Source organism: Phaenicophaeus curvirostris, chromosome 2 (assembly GCF_032191515.1).
Source record: "Phaenicophaeus curvirostris isolate KB17595 chromosome 2, BPBGC_Pcur_1.0, whole genome shotgun sequence".
NCBI lineage: Eukaryota > Metazoa > Chordata > Aves > Cuculiformes > Cuculidae > Phaenicophaeus > Phaenicophaeus curvirostris.
Window position 1 is genome coordinate 69,096,909 of NC_091393.1, and position 15,122 is coordinate 69,112,030.

Below are 15,122 nucleotides of genomic sequence, written 5' to 3' on the forward strand. Positions count from 1 at the left end.
AAACCACTTGGGTCAGGGTAATAGTTACTTCTCTTACTGCAAATGATGCCAGCAGTTCAGCCAGTGGTGGAGCTTTGGTCGCCATTGTGTCAGTTAACCAAAAAACCCAGAATTTGTGAATGCAGAATCAACTCCAGAATCTAGGACTAGCGCACTTTATTTTTACCTCTTGTTTTGCAGGTACTTTTGGGGCTGTAGAGAACAAGGGCTTTCTTAAATGAGCCATCATTTACCTGCACCTGGTAGGGTCAAAAGTAAGCTGGAGAATTTACTCATTAGAGAGCAGTTGGACAAAAGGTGTTGAAGCAAAGCCCATACACATGGAAGCCATATAACCCTAGAGTAGCTTTATTATTTAATCTATAATTTAATAGTAGACCTATAAAATAATTACATTATACTTAAAGCATTTCTTCATTTTTGTTTTCATTTATAAAAGAATTAAATACAGTTTTAACCATTACAAGCTCAACTCAGTTTTTACATAAACACAGCTCCTAGAAGAAGCTTTAAGCTGCAGCATATTCATATCGCAAACTGATGAAAAACCCAGGCAGGGTTAAAGATAGCTTAAAGATAAAGATTCTTGCACATTTTTCATAACTGAAGTCAGTAGAGTGCTTTTATCTCTCTAGTCCAAAATGGCTGACTTTCAGTTCATTTCTTTCAAGGGGAGACTGAGATCCCCGGAGTCTTGGCACACTACAGCTGTTGCCACTTTTCCTCCACAACCACACCAACACTTTTAAGCCTAGACTGAATGTTGCCCCTTCGGCAGCTGGCACAATGCTGGCAGTGCTGCAGCGACAGCCTCTAAATCCCTGCATAAGGAGTCTCCCTGGGCACTTCTGACATGCTGAAAGATGTCAGCAAAGTCATGGCCATTCACGTAATAAGGCTAACAGACCCGACCAACCTCATCCTGCCTGTGCCAATCCCCATAAACCGCTTGGTGAGCTCTCGTGGAGCTCAGTCCTGAAAGCCTCTTAGAACAGGCTGTCTCACATAACAGAGACCTGTGGCACTGAAACCCTGGCTAGCAAGACTGTTAAACGCATTAACCCCTTGAAGTGGTTGCATGTGAAGAAGCTGGTGGGAAAGGGCTCCCACAGCAAGCTGGTTTCACTAGATGCAGATGCTGAGCTGTGAGACATGCATCAAGCAGTCAGCGTGTCATTTTTAATTTTGTAAGCTTCAGACAACTGAGCACGCACAGCCTTTGGTTTGGGAGAAGGGGCTGGTTTGTTTTGAGACACAGGATTTTAATGCAACTGGGATTAATACAGATCAGAACTGGAACAAACAGGATATAAAGGACATGTTAAACTCCATCAACTGAAGAACAACATAGTATGAATTAAAATTAACTACAAGTGTTAAGCAACACTGATTAGGCAGGACTCAAAAACTGAGTGGACCACCAGGACTGTAGCAATTACAACTCACTCTCTCCTACCGCTGAGACCCATTCCAGGGGCACTGAGTGATGGGTTTGTCCTTTAACACTAATACGTTAACATGGTTTCCAATCACGGGAGAGACACCACCACTCCCAAAACCTGATGATACTGATAGAGCTTTTGTGTTCATTCCAGCAATGACTAAATTTTGTTCTCTGTGTTGACAGTATGAAACGTCATTCTGTTAAGTGTTCTCGCATCCCTTCCCATTAGCCCTCCCACCTTCCCGGGTCTGAGCAGGCATAAATGTAAGGTCATCTTGTCCTTTTCGAAGTAAGAAACACATATATCTAGCACACAAAACCTACTGAAACTCTAGTTAAACCGTGTCCATTTTAAGCCAGGCAACTGACCTAGCAACTGAGCCTCTTACTCAACACATTTTAATCTCTGGCATATTCTGCCACAAGAAAAATATACACGGCTAGGTCTATAATACTTTAAACAGCTGTTTACTATAGCTAGGTTACAAAACAAACACCACTGCAGAGACCACGTGTTCGATATACTCTGACCATAACAGCATCAGAACGCACCCTCAGTTTGCTCTGTGGTTACGGCGGCTGACCCAGTGCCTCTCCCTCTCCCCATCACTTCTTATCTGCTGTTCAGACAAGAAGCCTGGAACCGTTTGTGATTGCACAATTCAAATTGTCCTAAGGAGATGAGCCTCATCAGAGTCCTGGGTAGCACCCTGGGACTTCCAAGTGGGAGCAGCAAGCTCTGGACCAAAGCACAAGGAAGGCCTTCTCCTCTTGTGGAGGGGACTGGAGTGTAGGACGGAGCTTTACTCCACATAGTGGAAACATTTAATGCTGGATTCAGCCAACTGTTCACTTAGATGATCAATCCCAGCTTCTGGGAGCCTGCTCCACTCCCGAAGATTCAACCACCAGATGATATTGGAAATACAATGAAATTTTATGGTGAAGTGCCTAACACAGCCCATTGAAAAGCTTTATTCCAGTAGGCAAGTGACAAGGAGCCTTTCCTTGCTGGAGGGATGCCTCCTGAAAGTAAATAAAACATGAAAAGAAAATAAAGGAAAAGAAGAAACAAATAGTCTGCTAAGTGGGAGAAGAGAGACAGCAGTAAATCTGATGAGTGGTAACACCAAGCAGTAGACAAATGCCAGCTCTCACAGTTTGCCTGAGTTGTTAAGATTCACAGACATGCACCGACACTGCTTGACCTTCTGAATCTTCTTGAGTCGGAAAGGTGGGTCCAGCTCAGGGCACTCTAGCTGTACAGTTGAAGAAGTGACCTTGTGTGGCTTGCAGAAAGCACAAGACTGGAAGGACTCCTCCTCCTTTTTGACATGCCGTGGTATGTAGAAGGAGTTGCACTGCCCATAGCAAAAGCGGTTGATGATGGTGCGGCTTATGCAGCCCTCCTCACTGACAGTCTGCCGCAGGGGCTGTGTCTTGCACCAGTCACTCTTCAGGTACTTCCTTTCGGTGACCACAAGTGCCTCCTGGCTGGAGGCCAGCACCTCCTTATTCAGCTGCTGCCTCCGCTCCGAGTGGTTGCTGCTGCTGTCTTTGTACGGGGAGGGAATGGCGCCTGCAGGACGATTTTTCCTGGTGTCTGTTACTCGAACCAGCGCTGCCATCAGAAAAATGGACAAGGCAAATTTCCAAATCATCCTGCAACAGCAACACAAGTAACTGTTAGGAGAGACACATTTTCAGACCACAAAACTGTGGACTTCAACTTCAAACGTGCTTTTAGAAGTGGAGATCTTACCGCCTTTGTAATCTTACCACTTTTCCTAGGAGATTTGCTCTACTCTAGGGTGATTATTTATCACAAAGAGGCCAGGCACTATAGAAAGTCACAGTGCTCCTACCTGCCCCCCAAGCTCTCCAACTACTTTTTTTTTTTTCCCCCACAGGGACACTACTGCTTTGATTGCTGAAGCAGAGATTTTACAGAAGCTTCAGCCAGAAAGGTTTCCTCCTCCTCTGTGAAATTCTGGGCCAAACAGCTGGGCAAACTACTGGCTAGCAAAGGCTCAGGAGCCTCCTGCCAATACTGTGGCAGCTGATTTGAGGATGAAGAGGGGGAGGGGAATGGAATACCAGGTTACACAAGGTGAACTCCCATCTGCCTCTCTAGCCCGAGTCTCTGCCCAGCCTCGTTCCACACAGAAGTAGCAAGAAGTGTCCAAAAGCATATTTTTTATTATTTTAAATAGCTTCTGAAGCTTCTTGGGGCTTTTATGAAATTTACAGGCTTGCATTTGTTGTCTTTGTGGGAGGCCGAAAAGTTGATGGATTTATTCTTGCAGTAAGAGGAAATGCTTTGAGGACTTCATTACTGTAACCCCTCTAATGCAAATGGTTTAAGAAGATGTGTAAACAGGAGAGAATTCAGTATTTATTTGAGATGTTAAGGAACAGGGTAGAGCATAAGCCAGTTGCTAAGTTAAAATAGTCAGCCAGCTGGCAAAACTATTTTTTTCTACGGTGGTCCATTAGGATTTCTTGCTCAGTGGAGCATCTCTTACCAGCTCTTGGATTTTCATCAACCACTTGTCCAATTCATTTTAATAATGTGTCTTGATGCGCTTCCAGGATATCAGAGTAGATGTACTAAATTTCACCATAAAGTCAATGCTCACCAGTGAACTGCCACAATTCATTTGACAGTTCATTTCATGTTATTCTCCTTGGGAAGGGAGAACAGGGTCTCTCTAGGGTGCCAGAAATGAATGCAGCCCAGAAGCTTTCCATTCAGAGGCAAAGACACTTTAAGACTTTCTAAGAAAGCGCTCTGCTCACTTTTGTTCTTAATGGATTGTATTTTCATAATAGTGTACATATGAAATATTCATCCCTCTCTTCCAAGCAATGCTTAAAATCTTTTCAAGTAATGCTCTTTCTTTTTCCTTTAGAGAGATGCCAATATAAAAACAAATACCTTCACTCTATCAAATATAGAAATGTCTAGCACTGTAGACACTTGAGGCGTTACATAGCTGCTCCTAAAACATACCATTTTCCAAAGATACCAACAGATCAAAAATAAGTGTTTGTCCTAAACGTGCAAGAAAAGACAGCAGCAGTAACAAATACTTTCCACCTAACTTAACATAGCTAACCGCTATGGATGTAAAAAGAAGGAATTACTATAGCAGACTAAGTGAATTAACAACCCTTTATATGATTTTCTTAGTTTATGACATCTTGGTGTCAGAATTTGACTAAATTTCTAAGCGAAGAAGTTTGAAGTGCTGAAGGATAGGAAAGTGCTAATTCTATAACTCTGAACAGAGGATGTTCTGATGAGGAGTTAAATTTCAAGAGACTGTGGGTTTAAAATGAACCACCTTTAAATGGAAACCAGTATTTCTAAAACCCAAATAAGCTCATTTCTCTCTAAAAATGCCAGCTGCCCACTGACACCTTTTGTAGCCATGAGTACTTTAAATCAGTAGCCTGTTTTCACACTGCTTAGCATTCAGCCCACAAGTCCAGAACTATTGTCCAGAGTCTGTAAATGAAGCAAGACTAGACTTGGCTTTGCTTGCAGGTATTGTCGCCAAGACTGTTGGATGTCAACCCACATAGGCAGGCCAAAACCTAATCAGGTAATTAGTTTCAGTTGAATATAGTGTTCCATGCTTCCTTTCAAACTGCTCTCATGTTATTCTGCACTGATGGCTGCATTTCAGTAGTAGATAAAACAACTGATCCCCACTGCTTTGTGTTTTATATAGAAAGGGGAGGAAAAATCCCAGGAGTTACAAGCCTACATCTTCTAGAAAAAGACAGATGTAAGCTCTCTACAACATGCCTTATGCCAACGCTCCACAGGCATACTTTTCTACTCTTCTCTTGAAATGCAAGGCCACAAAGCAATTGTAATATCTCTACAGTGCAGGAAGTTTGATCCTCTTCAGCAGGGTTAACTACCTCTCCAGTCTCATTTCTCCGATTACTCTGAGGATGGTACAGGTCCACAGGCACATCAGAACAAGATGTGCCCCATTCCTTCCTCTTTTCTTTGAGAAACTCTGTTTTACCATATCCACCCTTTCTCATCACAAAATACAAGTTAAAACTGTTTCCTTATTATTTCAAGGATGGGATCAAGTAGAAATCCTATGCAAGAATTCAGAAAGCTGACAGAGAGCTAACAACTCAAAGTCTACAAATATAGAGAAATATTATAGTAGCTTTCTAATTACTGAAATGGTTTTATGTAGGCATGGAGAGCCATTCAACAGAGTAAGTAGGATTTATTCAGCAAATCTATGTTTATAACTAATAAAGCATTATTAATCAAAGCCACTATTGTAAGGTTATAAACCAAATGTTGTGGTATATTAGCAAGTACTTCTATAGACAGGTAGGAACACACCACCTATTTCTGTCATTGATCCTTATCAAACCTGGACCTTGAAGTGTTTACATAATAGAATAATAATCTATTTTACACTAGCAGGTCAAATGTTCATCCTGTCAGATCATGGAATTTCTAATCACAGGGTTGCCCCTTATGAGCCTGCAAATCACTCTTTTCTAAGCCCTGGCACACAAGCCCCTTATTCAAGCAAGTAAGGGTGCAAACAAGGTCACCTGGTGCCAATAACACACCAAAGACTACATATATTTTCAGTACTCACATGCAAAGTAAAAAGAAACTACAGTGTTCTCAGAGATCATTTTGGTAAACTCAGCCTGAATGCAAAGCAACATGGTGAATGCTGTCTGTCTGCAGACAGAGCAGGATGAGAAGAAATACAAAAAGTACTGAAGAAGAATCTGGTTCTGGCAAGAACAGGGCAGTTCTGTCCTACTTGGATGTCAAAAAATCGAAGAGCATGGGGCTCAGACTAAGCAATCAAGAATTGCCTCAAGAGACCAATGCCTCTAAAACTTGCATAAATACCAGCCTGGGCCCACCATTCCCACTGCACTGTGGTCTTCCCATGGAAGAGCTGGTGGAAGCTCCCATGTGACAATTTTCAGCTTCCTCAAGTGTCATTGCCTGCTACTGCCGTTTCCCTCCACCCCCCTTTTTCCAGTACGTGAGCTAGTGCAGAAAATAATTTAACCATGGGCTAGACACCACACAAGGACTAGCTGCATTTACATTTCACATGTTAAGTTTTTATCTCTTTGCGATAAAGAAACCAGCATCAGATATGAGTTCATAAACTCTTCAAACCCATTATGTTGGAGCTGAGCTATCAGGTAGCCAGAAATACAGAAAGTCCTTAGCCAAGGAGGCAAAAGGGCCAAGATCTAGCTCTGTTATCCAGAGAGGTCAGGACACACAGCTAGGAGGGGTCTGCCCCTAGTTTTATTTCTTCTTTGTATCCAATTACTGCCTAACATAAAATATCTACCAAGGCAGGCTCCCTCTCACATACCAACCTTCTGGCTCTATAACTCATGCATTCTTGAAAGCAATCCAGCTCCTGAGCAGGACAGGCAGTAGTGTAAACCCCAAAACAGCCTATAGTTTTGTGCTTAGGGCACTTCTCTGGGAACTGAAGCATTGGATTTAACCTCAAAATTCAAGTGCATCATTTCTGGAGAAGTCCCCCAATGCATGCATGGGTGCTATGACCTGAAAGACAGAGCAGGAGGTAATGGCACCACCCACCCATGCTGAGTGACTGCTCCACCATTTCGTCTGATTTTCAAAGGCATAACCAGTTTCTCAGCTCAGGATGCAGTTTCTGACTAGGAACTCCTCTTTTCATACATCACCGCACTTCAGGGTTGCAAGTGAACAGAAAGAGGGAGGGGTTGTAACTGGAAGACCACTGTGATATTTTATGTCAGCTGCTGAGGAAATCAGCAGGTTTGAGATCCGTTTGTTTATTTTAGCATGCAGCACCACCTACAAAGCACTCAGCATTCTTAGTATTCCTGGAAGCATCTAACTCTCTGATACGCACAATCATCTCCTCTTCACCAGTCCTTCCTGGAAGGGGTTCAGAAAAAAGCCACAGCTAACGGATTAAAAAAAATATCTGCAAAACTTTTCTTACCATGGAACTTGTGAGCCTATCTGTTCAGCTTAGACAAAGAATGGATTCAGACTATAAATACACGTGGAAGAAGATTCAGGATTATAAACCTATCCTACATCCACCAAAAGCAAGATAAGACCTAAAGACTGGGAAGATGATAAACAAATTGAGGATACTTTACTTTTCCAAAATTTTGTATTTAATTAACAGCTGAAGAGTTTGCCTTGGAAAATGTTTTCTCTTCAACTGTCAGCAAAAGGCAGACACTACAGGCTAGATTAAATCAACCAGGCACAGTTCTGTGGCATGCACGGTACAGACACAGTCACATTTGATCACCTGCACCACTCTTTTCCAGTTCCATCCTGCCAACTTCAGCGACATGAGCACTCCCCTTTGGGATAAGTTATTCAGCTGACTGTGGGAATCCCTGTTAGCAAAACAAACAAACAAACAAACAAACAAACTCTACACTTACTTTTGTATTAGACCTAGTGAAAAAAGAATCTGTATAAACCAGCATACATATATTAATGCTAGTACATGGTGTACATGGTCAGTTCTTAGCATTTAAGATGGGACACAAAGAAGTGTTCCTTGAAGACAAGCCAGGCAGTAACTTTTCAAAGAACTAGAACTTGGCTTTAGCAACAGATGTGGGAAGCCAGGAAATATCAGATTCTCTACCAGGAAGCCAAAAATGCTGTTTATTTAATTTATTAATGGCTAGGCATAAGTCTAATGGTACAATGTTCACATAAAGACTACAAATCAGGCATCCTTGTGTGAGGGAGGCATTTGGTGCTAACTTCTCCCTTCTAAGTATCCTTTGGAAACTATTGCTCCTGTGTCTCCACAACATCAGCAATAACTGAACACTGTACTGTATCTTTCTGTTTGCAGAGCCATGGGCCTCTCAGTAAATCATTCCATCATCAATAGATTCTCACTAAAAAATTGCCAGGGCTGAGGTCAGACACAGCAAAAAAAACATGGGGGGGGGGGGGGGGGAGGAGGGGCACACATGACACTAAAACAAAAACTCAGAAAATCCTGTACTGCAGCTAAAATGTGTTATTCAGATATTCAGATACAAAACCTCTGCATTGTAGCAGTAGAGTTACCATGTACTAGGAATACTAAGCATGACTTTTTAAAACCACTGCACACAACACTAAAGAGAATAATTGTTAAAAAAACACAATAATTAAGGCCATTACAAGCAGACGTTTTTTCATTCTTGCCCTCTAAGAACCTTCTATAATGATTTGAGAGAAAGCTATTTCATTGCATCACAGCCTTAGCAGTAGGTGGTAGAGGGATAAAAAATTTCTTTCAGACTTAAAAAAACTGCTTCTACACTCACTCACTGGCTTGGATGGAGAACCTTTCTCCTCTCCAGCCTTCTCTCTCCCTCCCACCAAGAAGATCAATCCTTCCTTCTCCCTTGCACCAACACCTCTTCCCCAGAGAGGCCCAAGCAAGCCCACAGGAAACACCAGAAAGCACTGAAAGAAAAAGTTTGGATGCCTCGGGAACCATACTGTCCTGTCCATGCCCTCATTCTGGTTTTGAAAGGGAAGGGTGGGGTTAGGTTTCACAAATGCCAGCCTGGATCCTCAGGAGAGGACAGTGTTCTTATAATACCAGAACACAGAAGTTCTCCTTATCAAGACAGTTCCTGAAGTCACCGAATTTAAAATATTGAAAAAGAGAGTATATCATCATCAAAACCAAAGTACATAGAACAGACACTGGTGGAGACAGTTGATGCTAAGAGAAAACTAGTTGAAAACAGCTTAGAGGCTGTTGCTTCATACTAAATTCAGCTCTCACTACAGGTTTTTGACAACCAAAATCTTTATCTTGGTTTCTTCCTGAAGAGGCTGGGAGTTTAGAAGAATCCCTTGTCTGTGCAGAAATATATAAGAGGAATCAAGGACGCAGCTTGCTACTCCTGTCATATTAAGAAATGTGTAATGCGTCAGGTATGTTATTTTCAGGTAGGAGCAATTATGAAGACAACTTGAAGGTAAACTCACCCTTGTCAATAAATCTAACCAAGCTTGTTGACCTTTTTTTCCTTCACATTTTGTCCTCTCCTTCTTATGTAGTTTTACTGCCTCCAGAAATTCATGTTTATAGCTATGGTACTATTTCTCTTTCAGGAACTTCAGACAAGCTCATTTGAAACAGGTTTGAATGCAGCTGCTCACTTCATCAGCGTAAAGAGGTCAAATTACTCCAATGTTCCTCTTTGCACTGACATCCTGCCAGAAGTATATTGATTTAAATATTGTATTACTGATCTACGGTATTAGGCTCTCCACAGGCTGAATCTTTCTTATCTTGCATAGCTTCTAAACCTGTGCTTCACTTTATTTTTTATTTAAGTAGCATTAGTATTGGAGGAATTGAGAGATGTTTCTCATTTTTCAAAGCCAGGACAAGGAGTTTGTGAGGTGAGTCACCAAAGATTTCATTAGCTGAGATATCAGTTTTTATCTATTATATCCAAGATACGAACTGGAGTTCCAGAAGACTGGAGAGAGTGGAGGAGAGAAAACCAAAAGGTATTGGGGCAGCAAGCCCTGGTATTTTTTTTTTTCTAACATACATTCATTAACACTTGTATCAATAATAAACACTAATGCTTCCCAAAAAATACATGTATGATAAACATAATTACTAAGGTAATAACCCAAATAGAAGAAAGTAGTGAAGGAAACAATGCTACAAGTTTTGTTATGGTTTTGGGTTTCTTTAATGCTAAATGTTAGCCAGGTAATACAGTGAAGCAAGACACTTATCAATTTCCAACTGTCCTGCACTTACCAGTAGCAAAGATTTGATCCCACAACAGTGTCAGCATTTATCAGTTTAACACAGGAAAAGTGAAATAAAGAGGAGGAAGAAAAAAGCTGCAAAAAAATGTAAAAGTTATGCCATCTTGTAGTAGCTCTAGTAATGCAACAATGCCATTTTTAGGAGAATGTGAATACACAGAACGCAGATGGAATACTAACAGGTAACTGGACAAAGGCTTTTTGGAATATTGTTATGATTAAAACTCCTAAATTTTGTTGCAATTTCAGCTTCAGGAACTTGTGGTTTTAGAGTCAACCACAGACAAATGTCTGCCTGGTGAGCACATGTGAATTGTCCCAAGTAGAGTGAGATGTCCTACTCAGAAGTGTCTGGGTAGTCATCAGTACTGGCAGCACATACAACATTGGAGAAAAAAGGGGGAGTGGGAGGAGGGAAAAAACCCACAAAATGAAACCAGATTTCTGCTCGCTGTCCATGAGTTTGATTTTTCTTTCTCCCAACCTGGTTTTGGAGAATGCTACAGTCAGAGGGTGGGAGGAATGAATAAAAAACCCCTACTTGGATATAAGGAGAATAGCTTTTTGGAAAGGACTGAAGTTAGCTCTCCTATGTATCTAAACAATGTCTCTTTGCAAGAGTGAACCAGGTTGAAAAGCTATTTGTTCTCATTCCCAGGGCTCCTCAGCTTTTCAGAATGAGATAAAGAGGCCCAAATAGGCAGGTCGGTTCTGTTTGCACATGAACATTTTGTCCAGCAAGCAATAACAGCCTACATTTAACTTTATTCTTCTGTGCAGAAGGCAGCTGATACACTCCCATTTGGCAACATTTCATTCAGGAGAAAACAGCAGACTTCTGCCCTTGGGAAACTAAAAACTAGATCAGAAGGGAAGCAGTGGCTTGGGCAAATGTCTTCATTTGTGACCATGCCTCAGCCTGTTGGAAAGGAGCACAGAATGGGGAAAGTTCAGGATTTAAATACAATAGCTCATTTCATTACTTCCTCACTGGAGAATCAATACTACAAAAGACTATTTTGCAATGAGTAGTCTCCATTATATTTTTGTTGTTTGCATTACAACAGAACATAGAAACCAAGACCAATGCCTGACTAAGCAACACAATTTCAAATGTTTGTAGACTGACTTGGTGAGCAACATATGGTGGGATCAGGACTGAGCACGGAGGGGAAGTGAATTACTGGAGGTCAAACTTAACTGAGAATGGACCATTTCCAATGTCTTTCAATTGCACTGCATGGCACCAATACTCTTTTCAGTGATCAATCCAGATTTATTACCACTAGGTAAGCTTTTCTTTTAAAACATTATACTTTTGCATACAAAAATGTCTCTGTATGTAAATTTCCAATGAGTTTCCCTGAGTTTTTATAGAACAGAGATGGAGTTAGGGCCTTTATTGCTCTGTAGCTTTAAACAATGCATTGCTTCCAGAGTGCACAGTTCATTTTCTAGCTCACACTATGAAAGAAAACCATTAGTCTTCAATATATATGCATCACTGTATTTGCATCATTACTAGCAGAGGGCATTTGGATAAGATTTGTTTGTAGAAGAAGACTGAGGCCTGTACATTAAAGCACCATGAAAGTGCTCAAAAGGATTTCTGCTTGCTTCTCTTAATGGTCAGAAAAAATGCAATTTTTTCTAAAAATCACTAGGTGGCATTTAATCCTGTATATGTGAACCATTAGATTAATCAACAGAGAAGTAACATTTAAATTTTTCCAGATTTTCTGGTAGATTCAGATGCTTGTATTCTTTCAGGCTCTCTATTCCAGACGTTATCCTCAGTTACTACATTATGACTCTTATGTAGTCGTGTTCCTGTTGGAAAATACTAAAATGTTATATATGGACTAGTGTTTATATTATGAATTTTTGCAAGCCAATATCCTATTTATAGAGCTGGAACACAGATGTTTCAAATAAGAATTGCTCTTATCTCAAAATTCTACAAGCTAGCCTTTCTAGTAGGTAGCACGTAAATTCCATACAGACAAAATTTCAGCTAGGTATTCCACTATTTTTTAATATGCCACTTGGAAGAACCACTGCAGCTGTATTTTCATAAAGTTGTCCTAAAACCAGCATAGATTTATTGCTTCAAGAATTTTTCAATTAACATTTACATTTATCTCTGGTTAAGTTTGACCAACAAAGTCTCAGTCCTCCTGACTGAAACTTACAGCAGTTCTGGGGACAGACTGCAGAAGACCTATGCTAATAAACAAATAAAACAATTATTAAGCCAATTCAGCCTGTTAGTCACAAGTAGGTCTATGCCATGCAAACATGTAACATAAGCACCTTACCAGAATGATTAGTTTCACTGGAAAACATTTTTCTCTTCAGTGAAGCTAAATCCAGGGAAACTTGTCATTCTGTCTTTTCTTTCATTAATAAGCAACATGCAAATACATAACTGACAGTTCCTCCCAATTATAGTTTTTTAATCCATTGACCAAATTTCAAACACACTAGACAGCAAGGCAGGTTATAAACTCATACTGCATCACACTATATGTATTTTCTGCTAGGGTATAAAGGAAGGGATGAAGTATTTTAGGGAAGGGAAGGGACAAGTCAAGGATATCACTGCTGAACAGCATGCACGGTATTACTCTTGGGTTGATACTGCAGGTCTGTTCGCTCAAGGTCTCATATAAGAAGATTCAGGTATGCAACTGAAATGCAATTCAAACCTGAGAGAGCTGAGAAGCACAGCAACCACATGCTCTGCTGGTTGTTTGCTTATGTGCATTTGGAAGCCTATAAACAAAGATGACATTTGGAGTCCAAAGCCTTCAGTGTTACATGGCTTCTTGGCTACCCTAGTATATGCATCACTTGATGTCTTAATGCAAGTTCTTCAGTTTGGAACTATTCTGACCCTCATTTTTCAAGCTGTTTTGTAAGATAACAAAAGGAATTCTCATTTATTTTATTACATGTGTATTGATATTTCCAAACTGACGGTAATGTTTATGACTGCCATAGCTGTCAGCTGGACCAAAACAAATCACAGCAGCTGATGCTCAACAACTGTCAAAAATACAGAACTTACGAGGTGCTATAAAGTTAGGAATACAAATAAAACTGTAATTAGATATGCAATATCAACATAAACATTGCTAAATACCTAAACATTTCAATATCACTTTCTAAATATACTGGAAAAAGTATAGTACACAGAATGAATGAACAAATTACAGTTCATTCACTGTTATTGGCAGTGTGTGTCACAACTGAAAAATGAATTTTCAGTGAAATGCTGCAAGATGACCTGTACTACAGGAAATTTCACATCCAAATACTGGAAACTTACTCCATCCCTCCCTCTTCACACCGATGGTAACACATGGCTGTCCCACATCTATTTTCTTGTGGCTTTGATTCATGCTCTGCTCAGTGATTCTCCCTCCGTCATTTCCTGAAGAATGTAAATATTTGTTCTGTCTGTATTCTGGTTTACAGACTTGGCCCATTATTGAATATGAAGGCTGTAATTCAATCATAAAAGGATGCATAAACTGAAATTTTATGTTTTATGACTTATGCTTTGCAGAGCAGCCGCCTTCCTACTCATTTCCCCCTTTCCTTGCCCATGAGTGAATTATAGTTCTGTCTCTAATTGAAGCCTAGTATTATTCTATTCCTCTTCTGATGGAAATTAGACCAGAGCTATCATTCTGAACACACACCAAGCCACAGGAGCCTGGATGAGGTACTCTAATGACAGGTCCTCCTGCACAGCATATTTGCAGGCTTTCTGCTAATTAATTTGATTCCCTTTGTCTAGACTAACATAATACAGCATGTTATGCTCATGTTAAAGAGGACTGTTAGCCTTTCAGTTCACTTCAAATGAGGAGGAAAGAACAGTCAATGCAGAGGAATCCGGGGGAGACTGACTTTGTCCTTGACTACACCATTGCTTATGTTTTCACTTGACCAAGACTTTGTCTCCTGGAGAACCCAAGACAGCACTATTATCAGAGAAGAGACTATAATCAGAATCAGATATTGTTGGTATGTGCACAGTAAGACAGTGGCAGTTACACAGAAGGGTTCTGTCTACGATGCACTGCAGTCAGCAGCTTTCTCCCTGGCAATCCCTTGGCATTTACTGTTCACAGCACCTGACATCCTCAGAGGGTTGAACAAACATGTAATGAAAAACACACACAAGCTAGTTTTTTCAGACTCCTTTCACAGAATGAAAGAAGATTCACTAGTGTGTCACTTGGCCAGTAAATCAGAGGCAAAACTGTGAGTTAAAAAAGTAACTCCCACTGTTTGGAAAGGGAAGATTTTCATTCACCAGTTTTGACAGTGATTGAAACTGTGGAGCTGAACAGACTCAGAGCTAAGCTGTCAGTCAAATACAGGACTTCAGAAATGGAGTGATGAATGATAAGCAGATGAACTGACTTAGATTTAAAAGTTCAGTCTTCCGAGTCAGGTGGGCAGATCCAATTTTAATACCCAGGAAGAACAGTGACAAGGAATCATGCATTATATAAATGCACTGTGGAGTGGAAGGACTCCACTTGTTTCTTAATAATGGCATGGAAGATCTTCCCCTGTGACAGGAGAATAACGGAGGAAGCCTATAGAAGCAATCACCAACCTCTTCTGCATATAAACCCACACAAAAGTGTCAGAGCTCCCCTTCTTTAGGCAATTTCAGGATAAGTTCTAGAATTGTAACCTCAGTTACATTTATCATTTTGCAGCCTCAAAGAGAAGGAGGATTCCAACTTTGGGACTTAGTGGCTCAGAGATTTTTTTTTTTTTTTCATTTTTGGCTGATAGTACTCA

At 40.6% G+C, this 15,122-nt stretch overlaps 1 protein-coding gene across 2 annotated transcripts in view; it reads right to left on the minus strand.

Annotated features, from left to right (window-relative positions):
• Positions 1 to 285: 285 nt before the first annotated feature.
• Positions 286 to 15,122, minus strand: part of GREM2 (gremlin 2, DAN family BMP antagonist) — a 40,749-nt gene continuing 25,912 nt past the window's right edge. Inside the window, exon 2 of one of the 2 annotated variants that reach the window (XM_069852398.1) lies at positions 286 to 3,106. In XM_069852398.1, coding sequence (XP_069708499.1) covers positions 2,599 to 3,106 — 508 coding nt within the window. In that variant the 3' untranslated portion in view covers positions 286 to 2,598. The remainder of the gene's footprint in view (positions 3,107 to 15,122) is intronic. The other variant, XM_069852399.1, reaches the window with a different exon arrangement.